The sequence below is a fragment of the Typopeltis vanoorti genome, chromosome 7, assembly GCF_054136105.1.
Source record: "Typopeltis vanoorti isolate ZY-2024b chromosome 7, IOZ_Tvanoo_1.0, whole genome shotgun sequence".
In the NCBI taxonomy this organism is placed as follows: domain Eukaryota; kingdom Metazoa; phylum Arthropoda; class Arachnida; order Uropygi; family Thelyphonidae; genus Typopeltis; species Typopeltis vanoorti.
In genome coordinates this window covers 75,525,195-75,550,830 of record NC_143555.1, presented here as the reverse complement: position 1 = coordinate 75,550,830, position 25,636 = coordinate 75,525,195, and the positions used below count along the sequence as shown (strand labels likewise).

At 36.3% G+C, this 25,636-nt stretch overlaps 1 protein-coding gene across 1 annotated transcript in view; it reads right to left on the bottom strand.

The window, feature by feature from the left end:
- The window catches only part of LOC150104789 (mitochondrial ornithine transporter 1-like), a 182,388-nt gene that overhangs the window by 1,868 nt on the left and 154,884 nt on the right, over positions 1–25,636 (bottom strand). Inside the window, exon 5 of the mRNA XM_090395966.1 lies at positions 16,942–17,091. Coding sequence (XP_090252092.1) covers positions 16,942–17,091 — 150 coding nt within the window. The remainder of the gene's footprint in view (positions 1–16,941; positions 17,092–25,636) is intronic.

Below are 25,636 nucleotides of genomic sequence, written 5' to 3'. Positions count from 1 at the left end.
AGACATGCTGTAATAGATTTCACGGTATGATATGAACACAGATAAGAAAATAACTATTTATTAACTTAGAAGCTAATATTTCGCTGGTATTATATCCAGCATCTTCAGAGCACACAACACAAAGTTTGTTACAAAAACTAGACAACCACAACCCAGTGTAACAGTGGGGCTAGTATAAATAATTGCAGCATGTAACACACGACTAAAGTCCTAATATGGTGCCATCTAGGTGAAAAAGAAAAAAAAAAAGTTCAGAGTTTTGAAATAGTTGTCCAAATTTTTATTTTTTTAACCTAGATGGTGCCATATTAGGATTTTAGTCTTATGTTGCATGCTGCAATTACTTATACTCGCCCCACTGTTATTACACCGGATTGTGGTTGTCTTGCTTTTGTAACAAACTTTGTGTTGTGTGCTCTGAAGATGCTGGATATAATACCAGTGAAATATTAGCTTCTAAGTTAATAAATAGTTATTTTCTTATCCATCTGTGTTCATATCATACCGTGAAATCTATTACAACATAATTCTATAATTTTTTATTACATATACTTAATGTTTTTTAAAAAAAATCACATACACGCATATTTCAATTGATCCTAAATGCATCAGTTTTCTACCTGGCTATCTCATGACTGGATATAATGAGAAAGTCCATTCTCTGTATACCTTCATTGTTGTGCAATTTTTTTGGATTGCCAACCTTATTACACTGACGGCTATCTGCGATATGTGAATCGAAATATCTCTAGTTCATTAAATATTTTTTCAACTTTGTCTATGTGTTATTTATACAGAATATAAGATTATGATAAATAGTTCTGTGGATAACAGGGAGGGCAATGCCCAACATTTATATACCTGGTTGGCAATGGCAAGTACTCTGGATGAAAGAAGTTCAATCATAGACTACTGACATGCAATGTAGTTCACATAGGCATGGAAAGTGCCATACTAATTCAAAATGATATTCAATGAAAATAAAGTAACTTTTTTAAAGATTTTCCAGATATGTACTAAAATGTTAAAACTTTTTCAGTGTAATATGACTGCAAAGGATAATAAGAATGCTTTCATTAATCAAAAGTTCATACAAATACTTTGATTAATATTTGTATGAACAAATACAAATTTGTATTCATAAGAATACAAATGGCATGAGAGCGAGCTAACGACTTATTCTCCATGCAATTCCCATATAACTTGCTCAAAATTCAATTACTCTGTCATTAATCTCTCATGATGCCGAGTCCACGTCAAAAGAGGTGCTATCAAAAATGAAGTCAGAGTTTCCACTGTAACTTCATTTTTGATAGAATTTCATAAATTTACTAACAGGCTTTTAATTGTGAATTACTATTATTAGTGTAAGTAAAAAATATTAAAAATGTGTGTTGTGCTGAACATGCTGCTAATTCTACTTTTTTTTGGCATCAGTGCTTCAGTTAAAATGAAAAAGTTTTATTAATAAAAAGAATAACCCAAAACAGTTACACATTATTTGTAAATTTTCTGCAGCATGCATCCCTCCTTCCTTACTTTACACGTATTGAACAGACATGTAATGATGTGAGGGGTCCCACAAACAATTGACAATACCACTGTGTTGTCTATTCTAGTGTCTGCTGCTTACGTATTACTTGTTGATTAACCTTTTCACTGCTAAGCTCAAATTATTATGAGCATATTTTCACATTAAAAAAAATTTCTGCTAACAACTTTTAAACATGTTTGCATTTCATTAGCGTGTGCTGACATTTAATTCAGGTTGACATGATAATTAGACATGATAATTAGACATGATAATTAAACATAACACAGATTTTACTTACATATACATTTTATTGGCATAAAATTTCTGCCCCAGTAGCAAAAGCATCTTCAGCATGACTTGCAAATTAAACAACTAAAACAGAAACCAGTAGATGCAACAATGAAAATACGTAAACAGCATGTACGTGATAAGTTTCATAGTCTAAATGCATTAGGAACTTTTAAATCCTGAGGGACAATGTGGATTTTGTAAAGAGTAAATCTTGTATTAGTAATCTGCTTACTTTTTATAATAAAGTAACAATAGAAATGGCTATTTGGATTAGAGGGTGGCTGATGGAGAGATATCAAAGAGTGGTTTATGAAAGAGTTAAGTCCAGGAGAAAGCAAGTGAGCAGTTGTGTACCAGAGGGCTCAATACTTGGTCCTTTGTTATTTAATTTGTATACCAATGATATAGAAAATGATTTGACAAGAAATATTCAGTTGTTTACCTATGATGCTAAACTGGGAAAAGCAATGGTAAATGAAGATGGTGAAAGACAAATGGCTGCCAATTTAATGTGGCAAAGTGTAAGGTGAATGCACTGTGGGAAGAGATCACATGCTGTGTACTATATCGATAGAATCGAACTGCAGGAAACTGATGAAGACTTGGGGGTTGATTGTAGATAGGGAGTTGACGTTTAGAGGGCATATTGCAAAGGTAAACCAAAACAGCACATCAGATTAAATGATTGTTGAAGAACACACTAAAGGGATAGAGGTTATTGTTCCCCTATACAAACCATTAATAAGGCCACATTTGGACTACTGTGTACAGATCTGGACTCCCAGATTACATGGGGGATGAAGAAGTGGTGGACAGGATCCAGGGACAAGTGACAAATATTGTGGAAAGTTCATTAAATGCTCCCTATGAGAATAGCTTGATGGTCTGTGGGCTTCAAAAACTAGCTGATAAGTGAAAAAGAGGAGATATGATAGATGCATTTAAGTTATTAAAGGGGTTTTTATAGGATTGATATGGTAGGCTTTTTTTTAGTACACGGTAAGAAAAAAGAGTGGTCACCAGTGGAAGTTGTGTAAGAGCATAGTTAGAAAAGGTGTTAGGACTAGATTTTGTGCTGGGGGGAGAGTTAAATGGGTGAATGAGTTGCCTGAAGGTGGTTGTGAGTGCTTCATCAGTTAATAAGTATTGTGTGAATAATGGTTCTCCCTGGAGCTGTATATGTGTGTAGAGGCTTAAGTGTTGTGACAACATCATGTTGGAGGCTTAATGGATTGTATACAGCATTCAGAAAGGATTAAAATCAGAATTTAATTCTTCCTATATTGTCTCAGTCAATGAGACATCTTCAGGGATTACAAATAAACTAATGTAACATAAAAACAAATAACAAACAATACTAAGCCCAACCACATGGGAGACACTAAAGTCCTGTCTAGGTAGAGCGCCCTCTAAGGGTGGTTGTAGGTGGCCTGGAATGTAAAGTGAGGCCTCTGGTAATAAGCGTTTCCCAAATCTTAGGAAGCTTAATGCAACCATATTTGTTAAGATTTGGTTCATTCCTGAGAGCTGCTGCTGCTGAGTCTAAGAATAGTCTTTCTGTTTTGAATTTGCTATGGAGGAGCATGGTGGTTTTTTTCCATGAGATCCTGTGGGTTGTATCCAAGACATGGTCAGCCAGGCCTGACTGACCATAGTTGTGCTTGCAGATGTATGACTTATGTTCCTCCAGGCAGATAGTAGCTGATCTGCCTGTCTGTCCAAAGTACGCCAGCTTACAGGAACAGGGTACTTTATAGACTCCAGGCATTGAGAGAGGAGGGAGCTGATCTTTTGTAGAGCAGATGAGGTTAGCAAGTTTGGGGTGGGCTTAAATGCTGTGTGTTTAACAGGCAGAACAACAAATATCAGGATTTCAGAACACCAAGACTACATCCGGTTTCACCAGTACAGCCGCTCTGGGTTGGCAGACCATGCCTTAGATACCCACCATAAAATTCGTTGGAAGAAAACAAAAATAATCCATCGCAGCAAGTTTAAATACGAAAGATTGTTCAAAGAATCTTCAGCAGCTCTAAAAAACGTTCCTAACCTCAACAAATTTGGGTGCATGAAACTGCCCCAAATTTGGGAGACTTTCATTATGAGAACTTCAGCCCAACGGCCAAGACTACCAAATTAGCCCGCAAGAGGGCACCGTTAGGACTTTAGGAACAGAATTAGTTTATTACTTTCTTCCTCATTTGCTTTGTTAGTTCCTTAGTGCACATACCATATCTTTATGTTCCCGAAGATGGCAATGTGACATTGCCGAAATATAGAAGTGATTCATTAAAGTATCTTTAATTAATATACTTCATATGCGTTGTGAATTCCGTAAATTAATTACCAGTTATGTCTAACCAACGTATAAGTCTTACTACTAGAATCATGATCATCCACGGAGATGCAATCGCACGAAAGGCCCGTCAATACGGCAAATTGAGGTTGAAGATATCGAGGCAAATAAATCGTCTTACGTTCCTAAAACGCTAACGGGATAACAAAGTGATCCCCAATTGTGTGAAATTGAAGCACCGTTTCACTTCCGAGAAAGCTCTACGCATTTATAACCGCACTAGCTTCGCCCTGTTAAGAGAACAAATTACCGCGACGCGCATTCTCCTTGCCGACGAAAACAAAACCTTACGGGCATTAGAGGAAGAGCTTTCTAACACACTCAGCCTTGATCTATGGTCTATTCTTTATGACATCTCATGCACATCGGCAAGAAAGGAATTCGAAAAAGTTCGTAATCGGCACGTGAAGAAATACGAAAACCTGACAAAGACTTCTACTTCTGTACCCCAGCCACCACTTAACACAGTAGTCAACCTCTCGTCGGCAGTTTTAAAGCCTGAAGCACTCACTGCACTTTCACGTGGTCACAATTTCGCCCTAGCTCCAAAAAGGATACCTGCTGAAGAAATCATGATCCAAATAGAGCGTGGAATCCGCAACCTGCCTAACCATATCGCCAACAACGTGAGACTGGATGTAGTCGGTGTTCTCACTAAAGCCAAACCTCCAAAATCCAACTTATCCAAAAACGAATATACAGCCCTACAAGAATTAAAAAACAACAAAAAAATAGTAATCACCAAAGCTGATAAGGGAAGCGCCACTGTGGTACTCAATCAAAAAGACTACAAAGGTAAGCTAAATTCTTTAATACGAGACCGTACTACTTACCTCCCCATTGAATATAATCCGACCAACTCTCAGATTAGAACTATCCACAGACTCCTTAAGAAGGTCACTTCTTGGCCTGTGGAAGTCACCAACAAACTTAAACCTTATAACTCTAGACCCCCCCGATTATATGGACTCCCAAAAATACATAAACAAAATGTGCCATTGCGTCCCATAGTGGATGGCATTGATTCCCCCACATATAAATTAGCCAAACATTTAGCCAAAACGCTCACACACTACACTGGCAACACACCATCACACATAAAAAACTCAGCCCACTTTAAAGCCAGTATAGAAAACCTCACACTCCAACACACTGACATAATGGTCAGTTTTGACGTCTCCTCCCTATTCACTAATGTCCCACTCAAAGAAACCCTTGAGCTCATCCAAGCCAAGTTTCCTCCCGATATCTCAGCCCTATTTCAGTTCACAATGAACTCAGGCTATTTCGTTTGGCAAGGAAAATTCTACAAACAGATAGAGGGGACAGCCATGGGTTCACCACTTTCCCCACCCTTGGCCAATTTCTTTATGGAGACATTTGAAGAGAAAGCCTTAAACTCCGCCCCACAAAAACCCACTATTTGGCTTCGTTATGTGGATGATGTGTTTGCTATTTGGCCACATGGCTCAGACACACTCCACTCTTTCCGAACACACTTAAACAACCAACATCCCAGAATCCAGTTCACCTTAGAAAAAGAGGAAAACAACACCCTCCCCTTCCTAGACACTTCAATCACCCACCAGCTTGATGGATCTTTGGTTTTCTCTGTTTACAGAAAACCCACCCACACTGGCAGATACATTCACCAGCAATCCCCCCCCCCCTCACAACAATATGGGGTGATAAAAACACTATATAACAGGGCAAAATTAATCTGCTCAGATGACAAGGCCCTGACTATTGAACTAAACCAGATCCTCTCATTTCAACTTCCCAATTTTCCGTATTTGTCTCAAAAAAAAAAAAATAAAAAAATAAATATATATATTTGTTGCTTTTGTATTTGTTATATTTCAGTGACAATGAAAATCAGCCTCAAAAAGAAAGAATATACAAGCTAAAAACTTAAAATTGATGACGCCAGTAACTTTCAGTGAAGTATTTATCCCATTTCAAAATATTTACATAGGATGAGAGTTTAGTATTATTCAAGGGTCATCTCCCCTTCATTCAATTCGTCCCATTAAAAAGATTTAACATAAAAACTTTCATGTTATGTGATTATAAGACTGGATATATGGTTGATTTCATTGTATACACAAGTGCAAATAAAGACAAAGTTCCAGAAAGTGAATGTGGGGTTCACTGGCAGTAAGGCAAACAATGGTATCAAACTATTTATGAGAAAGTCAAAGCCACAGGATCACCCAGAAAAAATAAGAAATGCTCCACCACAGCAAATTCAAAAAAGAAAGACTATTTTTAAAATTTGCAGCAGCACTCAAAAATCAACTGAATCTAAATAAAGAACGTTGCATTAAACTTTCGAAAATTTGAGAAACATTAATTATCAGTAATCCCACCTTACATTCTAGGCCACCTACAATTGCCCATAGAGGGTGCACCACCTAAATAGGACTTTAGAGTCACCGGCCTGTTTGGCTTAGTATTGTGTTGTATTTGAGTGTGTGTGTGTTACATTAGTTTTTCATAATCCCTGAAGATGTCTCAGTGACTGAGGCGAAATATTGGAGGTATTAAAATCAGTTTTAATCCTTTCCGAGTGCTGTATATATTCCATTAAGTCTCCAACATGATGTCCTCACAGGACTTAAGCCTCAACACATGGATTCTTATCATTAATGGAAAAGAAATAGCATGCAAATCAAGACAATACAGTAAGTCGAAACTACGCTTATCTAGGCAAATAAATCGGCTGCCCTTTAAAAAGATGTCAGGATACAAGAGTGATACCTAACTGCGTTAAACTAAAAATCAAATTTCAGTAAAAAAAAAAAAAAAAGAGCCCTCCGCATATATAAACGCACCAGCTTTGCACTACTACAGGAACAGATTGTCGCAACACGAGCCACAATCAGAGTTCTCTGCAGTACTTAATCCTGAACTTTGGTCCATTCTCTCTAACATCTCAGAAGCTTCTGCACAGAAAGAATTCCACAAAATAAAAAAATGAGCACATCAAAAAGTTTAACAACCTGTGTAAATCGAAACCAGAACTGCAAATTCAACTGCTCCAGACAATAATTTTCAGCGAGCCCTTTTGAAGATAATCAGTCTATCTTCAAAAGGGGCTCACTGAAGATGCCATCAGTACCCTTAGCCTCAGCCACAATTTCACCATCACACCGAAGGAAGTGCCAGTGCTATATATATTGTATAACATCGAATGTGGAATCTGTCGCTTAGCACCAGAAATAACCAATAACATCAGACTTGACGTTGTCAATATCCTCGCCCAGTCGTCGGCATCACCAGAGCGGATAACAGTAATGCCACAGAATATAATCGAAAAATGGAGATTATTCTCTGAGATGCCGCTACCTACATCCCACAACAACAACACAACCTAAAAAATTAAAAAACTTACTTTAAAAAGTATCCTCCTGGCTTCCGGACATTACAAAAAAAAAACTCAAAACCTTTCTGTTCTTGTCCACTCCCACCCGAATATATGGTTTACCAAAAATCCCAAACGTAATTCCCCCTAAGACCTATAGTAGATGCCACTAACGCACCGTGCTACAAATGTCAAAGCTTACTGTTTGATCCCCCCCCAATGGACTTATCACATCCTTTATAAAAAAAACTCTACCCATTTTAAAACCCTAATAGAAAATCTAATTTTAAATAATACAGATATATTGGTAAACTTTGACATCACCTCACTATTTAATAATATTCCTTTAAATGACACCTTAACACATTTAAAGGAGTTCTTCCTTCTGACATCTTAGATCTCTTTTCCTTTGCCATTAATTCTGGTTATTATTCTTGGAAGAACAAAATTTACAAACAGACAGAGGGAACTGCCATGGCAGTTCCCCCCTGTCACCCCCTTGCCAATTTTTATATGGAAAATTTTGAAAAAAAAAAAAAAGCCAGACTCAGCCCCTCTCAACCCTTCTATCTGGTTAAGATATGTAGATGATGTGTTCTCTTTGGCGTCATAGCCCAGACACATCAGATGCCTTTCTCAGTCACCTTAACAGCCTACATCCAAGAATACAGTTTACGATAGAAAAGGAAAATAATAATAGTTTACCCTTCCTAGACATGTTAGTCACACGCCTTCCTAATGGTAACACTTTCCTTCATTATATGTAGAAAACCTACGCACAGGCAGATACATCATAAACTCTGCCCCCCCCCCCTCCCTGCCATGCTCAACTGGCATGATTAAAACTCTAACCAAGAGAGTCCATAATCTTTGTTCCAGTGGAACACCCTTTCAACCGAACTCAACCATATACACAACACCTTCCTCTCCAATGGCTACAGTGATCACAGTATTAAAAAAATAACCAGTTCCTCCCCCATTCACCGGGCATCTCTTCAGAAAGAGTTCAGAAATGCCATGACCATACCCTACATCCAAGGCACATCAGAAGGAATAGCCAAGTCCTTAAAAAACTACAACCTCCACACACCATTTAAGCCCCACCGGAAACTTGCTATCCTTATCCGTTCTACAAAAGATCAGCTTCCTCCTCTCTCAGTATCTGGAGTTTATAAAGTACCTTGTTTCTGCAAGCTGGCATACTTTGGGCAGAAAGGTAGATCAGCAACCATCCGCTTAGAACGCAAATCATACATCTCCAATCAAGACTACAGTCAGTCTGGTCTGGCAGACCATGTTTTGGATACAACCCACAAGATCACCTGGTAAAAAACCAGCATGCTCCACCACATCATCAAATTCCTACCATGTACCCTTAAGGGGTGTACAGGATATGATAGTACTACATGAAAAATTTACATCATTACTAACTTCCTATTTATAATTTTCCTCCAAATCAGTCTATTACCTTTCAAGACTCCAACATTATCAGATCTTATATTTCTATCTTCTAAGGCACTTTTTAACATATCAATCCACCTATGTCTTGGTTTTCCTCTGGGTCTTTTTCCTGCCAAACTTGCAGAGAACACTTGTTTTGCTAATCTTTCCTTTCCCATTCTGTTTAAGTGACCATACCACCTGAGAATAGCTTGTTAATGCATTCCTATATACTGACAATGTCAACTTCTTTCCTAATATCCTCATTTTTAATATGATATTGCCATTGATGACATCTGTTCATGCCCCTAATCTTTCTCAGGACTCTCATATATGCAGTCTCTAGTCTTTGGTCATGTGTTGTACTTTTAACTCAGCTATCAGATCCATAATTTAAAATTGGTTTAAACACTGTCTTGCATACAGCTAATTTTAGTGTTTTGATTTCCTACCATACTAGCTTTGTTGATTCTGTTGTCCATCAAAAAAAAAAAAAAAAATAGCTAATGTCTTTTTATTCCTGAATAGGGAGTAGGCAAGGCCATTTTAGCCCTATCTGACATTTGTAGAGTGAGGGGGGGCAGTTCAATCTCCATTGTTACCCAATCAGAGATAGCTGGCCCAAGGCTATCACTAATTAAGCGACACACAGTGAAAAGAGAGAGAGACGGCTCAGCAAGTGCTGCCATGTGTTGTCCCTAACCCTAACACAATATATATTTGAATGTCCGAAATAATGTGGGTTCTACAGTCAATTTTCTTCAATTTACAGGACGAAAAACCTGCTTGCCCATGCCAGAGATTGACTAACTCAGAAACTGGTCGAAAAAAAAAAAAAAAAGTGTACAAAAATTTCCTCTAGTTGCCGACTAGATTTGAAAGCAAGTCTTCCTTTGTGCAGTCAAGTGCTGTGGTGTGCAAACACTACATCCACCGAGCTACACAGGCTTCCATCTTCACTAAAAATCATCCATGAGTAGCTGAAATGTCTTACATGTTCTATAGGTTTTCCATTCATAATGCCGTTGATATTTTCAATGCTTCTGCCTATTTTCATTGTCTTTGTCTTGTTATTGCTGACCTTCATTACAACAGTTCTTTAATTAAGTCAGGGAATCTTGCAGACTTCTAGCAGATTTAAAAGTATAACATCATCTGCATAAAGCAAAGAGCTGACATCTCCAATTTTGATCTCTTGTTTAATAACACTTTCCTTCATAATGTGATCCATATACAAGGGTGGTCTGAAAAGTTCTTCGCCTAACAATGATAAAACGAATTTATAATTTCAAAATTATTTTTATTTTTTGGCATAATCTCCCTTAAGACTAATACATTTAGTCCAGCGATGCTCCAGTGCCATTATCCCGTCCCTGTAGTGGTTCTCAGTAAGATCTGCAAAATATCCCTCTACCGCTGCAATCACCTCATGATTCGAAGAAAAATGCTGACCAACAAGGAAGATTTTTAATTTTGGGAAGAGATAGAAGTTAGAGGGAGCCAAATCTGGGGAATAAGGTGGATGTTCCAACAATTGACAGTGCATTGACAACAATTGACTGCCGATGGAATGAACTGACTAATGTCTTCTTTGGCACTGAACAACCGGCTTCTGTCCACTGTTTTGACTGCTGTTTGAATTCTGGTGTGTAATGGTGAATCCAAGTCTCATCCATAGTAATAAATCGATGCACAATATCAGTTTTATTCTTGTTAAAACGCTCCAAGCACTGTTTGGAGATTTTCATGTGAGTGCATTTTTGATCTGATGTGAGCAAGCGCAGCAGCCACCTTATGCAAAGCTTTTTCATTTGCAATTCTTCATGCAAAATATATCCTACGCGTTCTTTTGAAATGCCTATAGTCTCAGCAATTTCACGCACTTTGACTCACTGGTCATCCAATATCATATCGTGCACTCGATCAATGATTTCGGGTGTTGTTACACGTTTTGGATGTCCTTCACATGGATCATCTTGAAGGCTAGTATGGCCACATTTAAACTTGGCAGCTCATTTCTTAGTTGTCAAAAATGAAGCAGAAGAGTGCCCATAAACTTTTATGAACTTCGAATGAATTTCTTTTGGCGTTAAACCTTCTTTTACAAAGAATTTTATAACCGCACGATACTCAATTTTATCCATTTCAAGAGATACAGACAACACTTTTGCTTCAGACAGCTGTATAAAACAAAGTAGTTGATAGAATGACTTGCAATTTTACATGGATGCTTATGACAGATGTGGATCATCTTGAAGTCTGGTACAGCCACGTTTAAACTCGGCAGCCCATTTTTTAATTGTTGAAAACGAAGGAGAAGTGTGCCCATAAATTTTGGAAAAAGGTAAAAGTCACATGGAGCTAAGTCCACAGTGAGTTGCTGAAGGTTGAGAAAACGAAGATGACGAGCGATTGGGTTGCCCTGTCATGGTAGGAACTGAACAAAACATTGCAAAAATTAATGAAATTTTCTGCAACAATCGCCGATTAAGCATTCCGTTCATTAACATTATTATCTTGAGGTTCTGGCCAAGCTGAGAGAACGAGTGAGGAAAAAGAGACCCGATCTTTTGAAGAAGAACAACAACACTTGGATTCTGCATCAGGACAATGCTACAGCCCACAGTGCACTGTCTGTAAAGCAGTATCTGGCTGATAAGAAGATCTCTGTGTTGGATCCTCCACCTTACTCTCCAGACTTAGCTCCATGCGACTTTTACCTATCAACTTATTTCTAAGGATAACTAAAGGAAAATTAAAGTGTGATTCGATACGTTCATTATCGTCTCCAGAATATGCAGGAATGACAGGTTAGGATTAACTGTTTTATAACATTCATCATTCTGAATTACAATCAAATTGTTTGCATCAACAAAAACTTCATCCTTATAATCAGAATCAGAATCTATTATGTACACTGGAAACTAGTGTACATAATAGAGACAAAGAGAAAAATCGCAATAACTTGGGGGGGGGGGGGGAAGAAAAGCTATATGAAAGTCAGGTACATGATGTAAAAAGTGACAATGAGCAAATGGCACAAATGAACCATGTCATAAAAGCAAGCATTTTGGAACAGTTTTCTATTTCGTGTCTGGAAAGAGAGAGAGAGAGAGAGAAAACACGATATTTTGTAATAGCAAAATTCTTGGATATGGCTGCAAAACATCATTTAACCAATGAATGCAAGTGATGAGCCATTGTAAGACTAGAGCTGGCAAAAATTGAGATAGAGATAGCCATATGGTTGCACACAAGTCATTCCATGATTCACAGACTGTGGAACCAATCCAAGAGTTATAAACAGCATCCAGTGAAGGAAGCTCAATGGTTACAACTGCAGCGAGTAGCCAATATCTCCAATTATCTGCTTGCTGAAACAGGAGTGCTATCCACAAAGCTACAGGAATGTTATCTGCTTCCATTGTGCACAGAAGACTTTACACCAAGGTTTTCTGTATATGCTAGGCAACTAGTAGTCTGTGCCCCTCTCACCCACACCACAGGAGAAAATATTTGAAATCTGCCATGTCAACTAGACCCAAAACCAATGGGATTGGTATTGTTTACAAATGGGACTGTATATGCTCTAAAACGGCAACAGGTGTGCTGTGATCTGGAACCAGAGACACATTATCATCTCTCTAATATCCTCTAGTATGATTTCGCTTGCATCTGCATGCAGGTGCAAGAGAAATCATTTATCCTACAAGGCTATAGTGCTTGTTTTCATTCAATGGAATTTGTAGACCAATATCTTCAAGAAGAGACTATCATATGCCAGACAGGTCTCCTGACCTTAATCTTGCTGAGCATATATCAGATGAACCAGATAGATGTGTTGCTACTCTCAAACTCCCACTCCAAAACCTTGAGAGACTTAGGAGAGCTTTGCAGGAGCAATGGTTGTTATTGCTGACTGAGCTCCTAGACACTATTATATACATTATGAAACACTTGGTGAGAAGTATATTGCTGGGAGGGGCGACCACATTCCTTATTAACAGACTTTGACAATCTCCTTTTGACCTCGTATTTGATTATTGTCTTTCCTGTATCCATTTGTTACTGAATTAAGCTATTTATTTCCAATTTTTGTAGGCGTTTCCTTTCTTTATGATATGATAGGTATTAACATATCATATCATACTGCTTTTCATCAAATTACATAATTCATCATATTGGTTTTGAGTTAGTGGGCTATTTCTTTCTCTTTGTTCCTTAATTTATGGAAACCAGTGTATATCAGAAAAGGATAAATGTAAACCTTAATACAATATATAGATATTTAAGTCAAAACCAATATCCTGATGAGTATGTCAATTATGTTAGTCCCCCTCTTGTTTGCATCCAACTTATTTTATATTAATAGTCAGTCATGAAGAGTAAGTTAACTATATAGACGTTAACTTACTTATTCTGGGGTGTCCCTGAATTCATGGCCCAAACATGAGTGGATGGTAGTACACACCGAAATCACCAATATTCATCATAGAACATGCGGCTGCATACGCAGTCCGGTGCCGGTAGGAGGCGCAGATGAGGCGGCATGGCTTAAAAGAGCTGGATCGGTCAAATCCCAGTATTCTCAGCATCGACCGGACACAAGATGGAGCAGTTTACGAATGCAGAGAAAGCCGATATGCACCTGATGTACGGTGTAGCCGAGGGCAATGGTAGAGAGGAGCAGAGACTGTACAGTGAGCGATATCCTATGTGCCGTGTGCCCGATCATAAAATGTTTGCGCGACTGCACTGTCAGCTGTGTAAAGCGTGCACTTTCCACGTCAGTCAACATGATGCCAGACAAGCACGGACGGTCGGAATGCCAGCTACGAGTGAGGACATCTTGTGCATGGTGACAGATAACCCAGGTACAAGAATGCGATCCGCGTCCGGAGCCTGGGTGTACACCGGAACAGTGTCTGGAGAATACTGCATGAAGAAGGACTACACCTCTATCACTTGCAGCGAGTGCAGGCATTGACAGCTGTTGATTATCCCCTCCGCATGGATTTCGCCCAGTGGTTCCTGCAGCAAAGTGTCGTACAGCCCGATTTCCCCGCACATGTGCTCTTTACGGATGAATCAACTTTCTCACGTGAAGGCGTAGTCAATATCCATAATGCGCATTTGTGGGCAGCCCAGAACCCCCCCCCCCCCCCGGTACACATCCACAGTCAAACCAGCAGCGGTTCGCCATCCAATGTCTGGGTGGGGATCGTGCATGACTACTTAATTGGACCCTACTTACTGCTGGACTGCCTTGATGGGCGAACGTACCGTATTTTTTTGCAACAGGTTTTGCTTCAGGATGTCCAAGTCGCCATCCACTCCCGTATGTGGTTCCAGCATGACGGGGCACCTGCCAATTTTAGCATGGACATGCGTCAGCAGCTTAATGCCACATTTGGGAACCGATGGATTGGGCGAGGTGGTCCCATCCCATGCCTCCCCCCCGATTGACCGATCTTTCTTGTCTTGATTTCTTTCTGTGGGGACATTTGAAGAGTGTCATGTATAAGATGTCCGTGCAGTCTGCGGAGGATCTAGTAGCCCGAACTGTCCATCGCAGCTGGCTATGTGCGTGACAAGCCCGGTGTTTACGAGCAGGTACACCAATCACTACTCTGCCATTGTATCGCATGTATCAACGTTGGTGGGCAGACACTTTAGCATTTGTTGTAATGATCTCCAATAAATGTCACTCTGGAAACCTGTGTCTGTCCTTCATTTCCGACTCCTCACTGTGTTTGCAGCCGCATATTCTATTACGAATATTGGTGGTTTCGGTGTGTACAACCATTCCCTCATGTTTGGGACATGAATATAGGTGTAATTTCACCCCTCCCCCCCGCCAGTGGTTAAAATGTTTTAGATTCATATCTGTAAAGGTGCACTGACTTCAAAATCAGCATGTTATGTATTCCAAAGAATGAAGCACAAGTATAAAAAAAATTATTTACTACTAATAAATATATATGTACAACAAATACAATTCTGTAGGTTGTTATTCTCTTATCTATTTAAGTGATCTGACAATCATCCTCTGCAGAATTGCAATTAGTAAAAATGAATTTCCAGTATTCTATGTCAAAAATAAAAATAAAAAAATAAAATAAAAAATAAGTCAGCTAATACCTTTTATTTCCTTATAGGGAGTAGATGATGCCATTTTAGCCCTATGCAACTTTTGGAGACTGAGGGCAGTTCAATCTTTATTGTAGCCAATCATAGATAGCTGGCCCAAGACTATCACTATTTATAATCAGCATCCAATGAAAAGACAATCAAGTACCACCATCTCATGGTCCCTAACCTTAACACAACATGTACTATCTGAAATAGTGTAGGTTCTACAGTTAATTTTCTTGAGTTTCCAGGAGAAAAAAATCTGCTCGCCCATGCCAAAGATCGACTAACTTGCAAACCAGAGAAAAGAGTCGAAAAAGTCGACTTGCAAAAGTCAAAGAAAGGCTTAGAAAAAGTTTCTCTAGTTGGCAACTAGAATTAAACTTAAGTCTTTCTTTGGGCAGTCTAGCCCAGAGAATGCAAATATCATTTCCACTGAGCTACATAAGCCTTCTATTCTATATGATGAACTTTTAAATTCTTATTAAATCCAAAAAATAACTATATGGCTATTCTAAGAATTACACAATATGAGTTCAAAGAAAATTGTCTTTTTTTTGACTTGCACAGGTAAATCTTTTCTGAAAGACAAGATCAAATCCCATACAAAGTGAATATAGCATTCATCTAAAAGTTCTATAGTTTCCTCTTGATTAAATGGGACTTAACTTCCTTTGAAGTATTTATCTTCCTTTATTTATATATTTATTATTTTTTACTTATATATATAAGTAGTATATAAAAATGGGTAGACAGACTAGCAGTGCTTTACAAGGAACAGAATAGGTTTAGAGATGGGAGATCATGTCTGAGCAGTTATCTAATATTTTATAATAATGTTGCAGCTGAGATGGATAAAGGGAATGGATACTATGATACTGTTTAACTTTCCTGATGTATTTGACAGGATACCACGTGAAAGGCTGTTGCATAAATTGGAGAATAAAGGATTAGAATATATGCTATTGATGAGGCTAGGAATCTTGGAGTTATGTTGGATAAGAGGTTCAAAGGTCACACAGCAAAAAATTGCAAGCACTGCAATTACTCAGAGTATAACTGCATTGCTGACATGTAAGGATAAAGACACCTGGACTACTGTGGGCAGATTTCATCTTCTGGTTTCAAAAGAGGATTAATAACTGTGTAGAAGATGCAAAAAAATAAATTATAGGTCAGCTTGGGAATATATGGAATGCAGATACTGGTAAACAAGAAAAAGTGGAGTGATATGATAGAGGCCCATAAATTCTGAAAAGCTGTTTTAGGACATACCAATTGATGAAAGTAGACAAGGAGGCAACCACAAAGATTAAGAAATTAAATAATTAAGTAAGTAATTAATAAAGGAGCAAGAGCTAAATTTTTCTCTTGCAGAGCAATGAGTGAATGAAACAGTTTGGCTATTGAAATGGTAAGAGAATTTAGTGTGAATGATAAAAAGAAAAAGTAACCCAGCTAGTATGGGTGGAACATGTAGATGGAATGAAACAAAAATGAAAACTGCTTCATAACTTTTAGTAAGGTTCCAAATATTGAGGACATAGTGTCCAAGTTTTTTATTATTATTATTTTTTTTTAAATTAAAACATTTGCATTTATTATCAAAAATCAGATTAACTTGTATGATATTTAATAGAATTATTGTTATTATGCATTTTATGAAATGCATGAATAACAATGGTTCACACAGAGTTTCATACTCTTTTTCTGAGTATGAACTACAGTATTATGGCTCATACTCTGGATTATACATACAGTATTTGCAGTGCTGAAAAATTTTATTCTACTATTCCTACATGAAGTAACAGAAATATTACTTACCCTCCTGTTGAAAAATTTGTTTCGCAACTGACAACATCGGCTCTTTAGATCCTGCTACTTGTATTCTGGATTTAATGACATCTGCTGGAAATATTGATACCCAAAGTGCTATTCCTCCAATTCCTCCACATATAATTGTGCGTATAGGTCCTGTAAATAGCATGTGTTCAATAAATTATCATTTAAACATGATTTGCACAGCTTCAGTTTCAAACTTAAGTAAACTGTTTTGAAATATGTTCTTAAGTAGTTCAAAATAATTACTATAATGATAATAGCAAAAAAATAAAAAAACTTGATTCATGCCCTCAAGCAATAGAGGCACAAATAAAATTTTTATACATGTGAGTGACAATAGCATATGAAAGATTTTTCTAAGGTGAAGTCTTTATTGCCTGAGGACATGGATCCAAGTTTGTCTTTTTTAATTAGTAACAAAAATTCAATACAATAAAAATGGGTAAAATAGCAGGCATAATTACCAATTTCTGTCTATTATATCAAAGAACTACTTTCAAGGAAAAGAGAGGTCCAAATTTCCTAACATAGTCACTGCATGCTACACACTAATGAATAATCTTGTTAGCAAATATCAAATAATGGATTAAGGAAATGCATCACCCCCCATATTTTTAAGATCATGCATTTTGAAAGGGTGTAATGTTGTCTCTTTCTATGCATGCAATCATGATGTAAAAAAGTCATCACTTTGTGTTCATCTTATGTAAGTAAGACCACTAAAGCTTAACATTAGAGTATAAGATCAATTAAAAGAGGCCTCAAACTGTAAGGAAAAGGACGTTATGATACTATACAAGTCTTGAGTCATGCCAATATTAGTTGACTACCAGCTTTACCTGTTGAGTTATTTTAATGGATGTGAAGAAAACTAAGGTTATTCAGAGAAGAAGAGTGTAAAGATCATATCATTTTAGTTTTAAAAATTAGTTGGTTTATTGTAATCTGATGAATTTATCAAATGGGAAGAGGTGAGGAGAGTTCATTGCAGTTTAATAGTTAGTTCAGAGTAGAGTTTCTAAATTCCCAAAATTTCTTAATCTTCAGGAATGGTTTATTGTTGGTTTTAGTCTTTCATCCAACCATATATTTGCTAGTTGTTGGTTGACCCCACATTCAAACATAAAGAAAATTTTTATTATACTGCGCCACTCTATGTTTGAAATCACACAATTATTGTGAAGGAGTCAAGCATCAAATATACAACAGCAACGTGAACTTACTACAGGCCAAAATTTACTTATACATAGGGTTTCCTGCAAGATTCGTATTTTAATGAGCGGTGCAATGAAACTGAAATTAGGCAAGCACAAGAATCAAGTTAAACAAGATATTTATTTCTCTCACAAAATTATTTTTACATAAGAAACAAGAACTCTATTAAGATCAATACAATTAGATAATAATTTATGCATTCTATAAAGTATTTAGATTCTACTCAGCTGAGTGCATCATTTACTGCTAGAACATGTATATAAGGCTTTCACAATTCATCCGTTAGGATTTCAACTTAGTTTCACCTTAAACAACAACAATATTCAGCAAAACACTTAAAAAGTAATTCTTTTTAGTCTCATAGAATAATCACAAACTTCAATTTTATCAAACACTTAGCTGGCATCATCAATATCTATCAGAGGATTAAAACAGTTCTTAAAAGGCTCAGTCTTGCATTTACATATACATTGTGAGATAACACATTCAAACACGAATTAATTCTTCAATGAAGTTTCTCACATTAGTTTCACAAGGAAAATGTTTTATAATATCACTCATTCAAGCTTGACTTGCTAGTTCCAGCAACATGAAATTTGACCAAGTTCTCCGGACACAAGCAACAGTATCACATGCTAGTTATAGAATAGATATTCTTACCGGTACGATCAGTGGCACACTCAGGATTTAATCTTGGAGGGGGCTGAGCGCTCAGGATTTAACCTTTGGGGGGGACTGAGTTGAGTAGCCGTTTTGCGAATACACACTACACATCGCATACGACCTATAACTGAGCATCTGCAGTGATCGCTAATTCATAAGTAGCACACAACATAAAAAAAATGAATTTTAATTAGGAAAAGATTTTTGGAAATTTTTCTAGTGTTTTTTCCCTTTTCTTTGGGGGGGTGCCCAGGCCTCTTCCCCCCACCCCCTCTGGGTGCGCCACTGGGTATGATCATCATAGCTTGCACATTATGGAAAACTCTTACAACACTTCTAGGCACTGAATAATCTTACTATAGACAACACAAAATTTATAGTATCCCTGAGTTCAATAACTTATTTGTTAAGACTGGAAAATGTATTTTCTTGCTCATAATAACTTATCTTACGATAAATTTCAATCATATTATTATCCTTTCACTCGGGTAAATTCCTTTACAAGGTGACAGGAAACTATAAATAAATATGAGTTTGAAGTAAGATTCATTAAAATCTTAACAAGTTTCCAAATCTTTGTTACGTCATACGATCCCAGGTTAGATCATATCTCATGACCTTCCCACACTCTCTCCAATTTCCTTCTTCCTATATCTCATAAATTCTCTCTCTCTCTTTCTCGCCCACACTTGTTTTTTTCCGCTCTTTTAGTTTACAATGAAATCCCCACATGATTGTTGTACAGTTCCCAACACTAAGGCACGTGCTATCTCAAAATAACTAAGTTTTCTGACAGCAGCCAATCAAATCACATTAGCAGAGTCCCTTAGAAATACTTTCACTTTCAGTAACAACAAATAAAATGCATATATTACAATTCGCTTAGGATACATTTACAAGTTAATATAAAGAATTTATATAAGATAAATAACTAAAAAAATTTACAATTATTATTTCAATGAACAAATAACAGTAAGTGTTTAAATTACAATTTACTTAGAAGCAAACTTAGCTCAGGAAATGCAATCCATGTTAAATCATGAATGAAGTATTAATAATCATAAAATTCTTCATTCAAAATTGAACAACATTGGGGTTAACTAGAATTCTTGAAATGTTTAATTATTAGTTTAATCTAGTCATAAAATGCTATAATAATGAAGTGCATATTTTTGAAAAATTGCTCAAAGTTTGGTGATTATAAATATATACATCTGTTAAAGATACCAAGCTATTTTAAACCTAGTTTTACTCCATTTCCCAAGTAAGCAAACAGACAAATATAAGTCAAATAACAGACAAATAAAAGTTTGCGCCTGCACGTAGTGTGAGTCTAACTGACCCACAAGGTAGTGCAAGTCTATGCAACTCGTATATTTGTCTGTTTGCTTACTTGGGAAATGGAGTAAAACCAGCTTGGTATCTTTAACGTATATTATACCCAAGGTAAAAAAACTTTCTACATCTATCTCTCATCCTGAGATTTTTATTTAATAAGGTCAGAGCACCTTTGGGTAACTTGTTTTCGTAAAATACTTATAAGCTCTGTATTACTTAACCTCTGTATTTCTAAGCCTGGCTCCCACTGATGAGACCTCAATAAAGGTCGAAACCGGTCTGTGTAGTGGCCCCTTGCCTTTAATGCATAGCATCATACATCTCAAGGAGATGGTGTTTGCATTAAGGGTAAATATCAAGACTAGTGATCAGAGCTCATTCCGTCTTTACCACGAGTTGCCTAGACATGCACTACCTTGTGGGTCAGTTAGACTTGCACTACGTGCAGGCACAAACTTGACCTATATTTGTCTGTTTGCTTACTTGGGAAATAGAGTAAAACCAGGTTTAAAATAGCTTGGTATCTTTAACATATATATTTTTTAAAGAATAAATTTTAAATGACTTTAAACCGAGATAAAATATTAAATCTTAATGATACAACTAGTTTCAGCCTTTTACAGCCTTCTTCAGGTATCTACTAAAGGTAGAACACAGTAATAAAACTGAACAGCAATTTGAGTTATAACATCCCTGATAGCCATACTGCAGTTGTTCTCGTGAGCACCAGTCAATACTGGTGCTCACGAGAACCTGCAAGCATGCATGCATGCAACAAACAATAGCACATTAGATAGAACGACTTGAAAAATACATCGTTTTTGTGTCAATCATGTATTGCATTTTTTGCCTGTAATTCTCAGTTTTTTGTGACTTCAATTTTTTATTACTGTGTTCTACTTTTAGTGGATACCTGAAGAAGGCTGAAACTAGTTGCATCATTATCATTAAAATTTAATATTTTATCTCGGTTTAAAGTCACTTAAAATTTATTCTTTAAAATGTATCATTACAACCGAGTAGAAGATCAAGAATACACACACACACACACACACATATATATATATATATTATATATTGGTAGATAGTACAAGGGGGCACCCAAAAATAACGGGAATCTGAATTTGCCACACACGTTTTCTGTGCTAGTCTGGCAAGTGGCGTCATCCTGTGTGAACTGGTTCATTGTTCTGGTTGCCTTTTTGTTAGGGATTACAAGCGCAAGTTTGGTGATTCTGTGATGGCTGACCACAAGGAACAGAGAGTGTGTGTGAAATTTTCTTTTTGAATAAAACTGCAGCTGAAATACAGGTCTATGAGTGGCTTCCCATTTCAAAAATAGGGACGTGTCAGTTGAAGACCAACCCAACCTTCAACAAGCAGAAATGATGAAAACATCGAAAAGGTATGCCAGGCAACCAATGAAGGGCATCAAAAGACTAATGAACAAGTTTCTGAAGAGACAAATTTATCATGGAGTTCGTGCCAGTGAATTTTAACAGAAGATTTACAAATGAAACGTGTGTCCACTAAATTTGTGCCTTGTTTGCTCACAGAGGATAAAAGAAAAAAAAAAACTGTGTGAATGCTTGTCGCGATTTGAGGAAGCAAGTTCTTAATAACCAGAACTTTCTTTAAAAAGTTGTGATTGGGAATAGTCTTGTTGCTACAGTTATGATCCAGAAACTAAACAACATCAAGCCAATGGAAGTATGAAAATTCACCGAGACCCAAGAAGGCACATCAAGTTTTATCAATTGCCAAGACAATGCTGATGTTTGTCTTTTATGTGAATGGAATTGTACACAAAGAATTTGTTCCTCCTGGACAGACAGTGAACCAACATTTTTATCTCAACGTTTTGAGAAAACTGCGTGATAGTGTGCGATGAAAATGGCCAGAAATTTGGAGTTGTACAGATTGGTTGCTGCACTGCGATGATGCCCCAGCCCACACAACCTTGTCTGTCTTGGTGAAAAACAACATGGCAGTTGTTTCCCCACCCTACCTAATTGCCTGATCTCTCTCCACATGACTTTTTTTTTATTCTCACGGATAAAGAAAACCATGAAAGGACAGCAATTTACTGATGTGGACAAAGTGAAAGAAAAATCACTGGAGTATTCCAGTTGAACAGTTCCAGAAATGTTTCCCAGACATGGAAAAAATGTTGGGCCAAGTGCATAGATTCACATGGAGAGTACTTTGAATGAGACTAGAATATGGTATTATAAACTTTAATAATTTTTTTAAAAAATAATTCTGGTTATTTTTGGGTATCCTCTTGTACATGAGTAATATTATATGTTTCTTGAAAAGTACTCAGTTGAGATTAACATAAGAAATTCAAAGTATGTACTAATTACCGCAAACCACAAAAATAAACTGCTAAAATAAAACTGAAAAAAAAAATACGCAAAATGGTAAATATTCAGTAGGAAAATCTCTATCCTTGTTTAGTTGCAAATAAGCCTGAAATAGAAAAAATTCTTTCATTTTGGGTTGACTTAAGAACAATTAGTTCACTTCTTAATGATAAAAACACTTTGCTTGATTCAACTGGCTTTGATTCTGCAGTCAAATACATCTCTTACTAGATCTGCTTTTAGATCCACTTGTAATTCTCCACGTTCATAATTTTAAATTTTTTTGTTCGTATTGTCTTCTACTCTTCTACTGAAGTACACTTTTCTTTGAAAATTTGTTCCATTATCAATTTCACAGATCACATAATTTCATTTTTATTTGTCATAACAAAAAATTCATCATCTAAACAATTTAGGTTATTCAGATATTTAATGAGTGATACTAATACTTTGCCTCTATGTTTAAAAACTTGCAGTTTAATGTCTTTCAAAAGCATATCACTCAAAACAGAATTTTGTTATTCAAATTAATACAGAAGAATCTAAAAATTTCCTCCCTTGCTAGTAGACGTTCATCTTCATTCAGCAGTGCTTCAATTTGATATATTTTCAATACAATTTTATATAATTTATAACATATTTTCAACAATATCTGAATAATTAAATAATTACTAATAATCATTCTAACCTCAGTTTCACACTGAACATAAACAGACATGCATGAAGGGACTGGGATCACAGTGAACTTCTCCGATTAACACAAGAATGCAGTTTGTTCGCCAAGATGGTCGCTGACCTTCGATAGAAGATAGCACCATAAGAAGAGAATTGTGAGATCAGACAAGATTTTTTTTTTTTTTAATAAACAGATAAGATTATTAAAATCTGAGTTTTGTGACGAGAGGAATCTTTATAAGGGCTTTTTCAACTGAAGGTTAGCCAATCACATAACAGGCAAAATCAGCAATGAGCACAGCCAATTCACAAACAAAATACACTTTGTTGTGTAGATGGTGGTCAGTAGATGGCATTGTCTGTAGTTGGAAAATTAAGTAGGGGATGTGCTCAAGCTGATGTACAGGAGTAGAGTGCCTTCCCATGATGAGTCCTTGGACTCCTTAGAGGTGTCATGTAATAATAATAATAATGTCTCAAATTTCTCAAGAAATAATTGTACTGTTCCTGGTCATCACGAATTTTAAAACTACAAATTTTCCCAGGAATCCTAAGGAAGAAAGCTTAGTTCAGAACAATAAAAAGACAAGAAAACCAGAAATACAACAAATATATGAAATTAATAAATGGCCTTCATTAACATGTTATAGGAATGGTAGCTAACGATAGTGTTGAACATGTCAGTACTGTTCCACAAAAGCCATAACATGTCATTTCCAACCCCTACCCTCCCATGATAAAGATTGTTTCTCTTGTCCCAGATTTTTTCCAGAATCCAAACCAGTCTTTACTTGCATTCCATTCTATTTTATTTCTAATTCTGCTTTGCATTATTTTGAGAAGTATTTTTGAAATATATGAATAGAGATGAAATGTACAATTTTTTTTTGCAATCTGTAGTATTAGCTTTCTTTGATATTGGGATTGTTACACTTTGAAAATATCGAGAGACTTTAAATACTTCTCTGAAACCTTAATAAATTCAAATAACATGATGTCCTCCCAGCACTTAAGACTTAGCACATGGATCAAACAACTTACATTTTATTATATCAACTGCTTCCTTTATCAGTTCTGCTACTATACAATGAAAAGCACCGTTCTGACTTGGTATCCTTTCAAACTCTTATCTTAGAATATCAGGTCCCTTAATATCAATTGCATCATTTTTTTTTTTAAAGAATCATATTCATTTGTGAATCATGTTCCTCCACATACTGTCTTCTCTTTTCCACATCTTTTAGATCTATCAACATATTATTTTGATCTCTTGTTGGGGTACTTCTGATTTTCCCTTATTAATCTGTAAGCAATATTTGTTTTTCCTTTTTTCAATCTCCTAACTTCTATTATCCACTTTTCCTCCAGTCTTGTACACTGAAAGCAACAAGTTCTTAATCTTACATATTCCTCTTATCATGATGTTTTCTCCTTTTATTTCACTAATCTATCACTGAGATCACTTCATTTGTTGACCAAGTTTTTCTAGGTTCACGTTCTCTTTTTGCTTTGACCACGCTTTTCTGTGTTTAGCGTTGTTTCTTTTATTTCTGGCCATATCCCCCACTTCTCACATGTTCATTTTTTTTTGTGGTTGTTTATATTTTGTTTTATTCATTACCAAACGTTTTGCTAACTATTAGTGTGATCCCATTGGCTGCATGAGTTACAGTAATCAACCCTCCTCCATTTTTGTCTATCCAATCTATTCTGTTGATAGTCAGTCATGAAGAGTAACTATATAATTATTTGTTTATTGGTTGGTTAATATTTTAGATTCATACTTATTATGGTGCACCGACTTCAAAAATCAACATGCAAATTCCAAAGAATGAAGCTGAAGTTAAAAAGAAATATTCACTGTGAACAAACATGTATGTATACAATGAATATAATTCAATATAATAAATTATTCCTTTATCCTTCTAAAAAAATTCTCTGCAATTAATGAATAATTTCTATTCTAATATATATGTAACCTTTAAATTCTTACTGAATATAAAGACAACTTATATGACCATTTTAGAAATTAAATATGAGCAAATACACACTGAGAGAGATGATATCAATCAATATACAAAAATAAGAAACATAGCATTCAGCTGAAAGTTCTATAGTTTCACTTAACTCTATGAGGAACTTATTTCCTTTGAAGTTATTATATTAATCACTATCCTCTTTATCTTCATTCACTTTCCCTCCCTCTAATTTCTACCTATTCATTTATTTAGTATGTCACACGTCTCAAATTCCTTAGCAATAAAAGAACAGAAAATCTCACTTGACTGTCAGCAAGAAAGTTGAAGTTTTTTTTTTTTTTAATTTTTTGAAGTAGCTACAAAGATAATTACCCTCGCAATAGAAATACAGGTAACTCTCATTATACACAGGGGTTACGTTCTCAAGAATCAGCACGTATA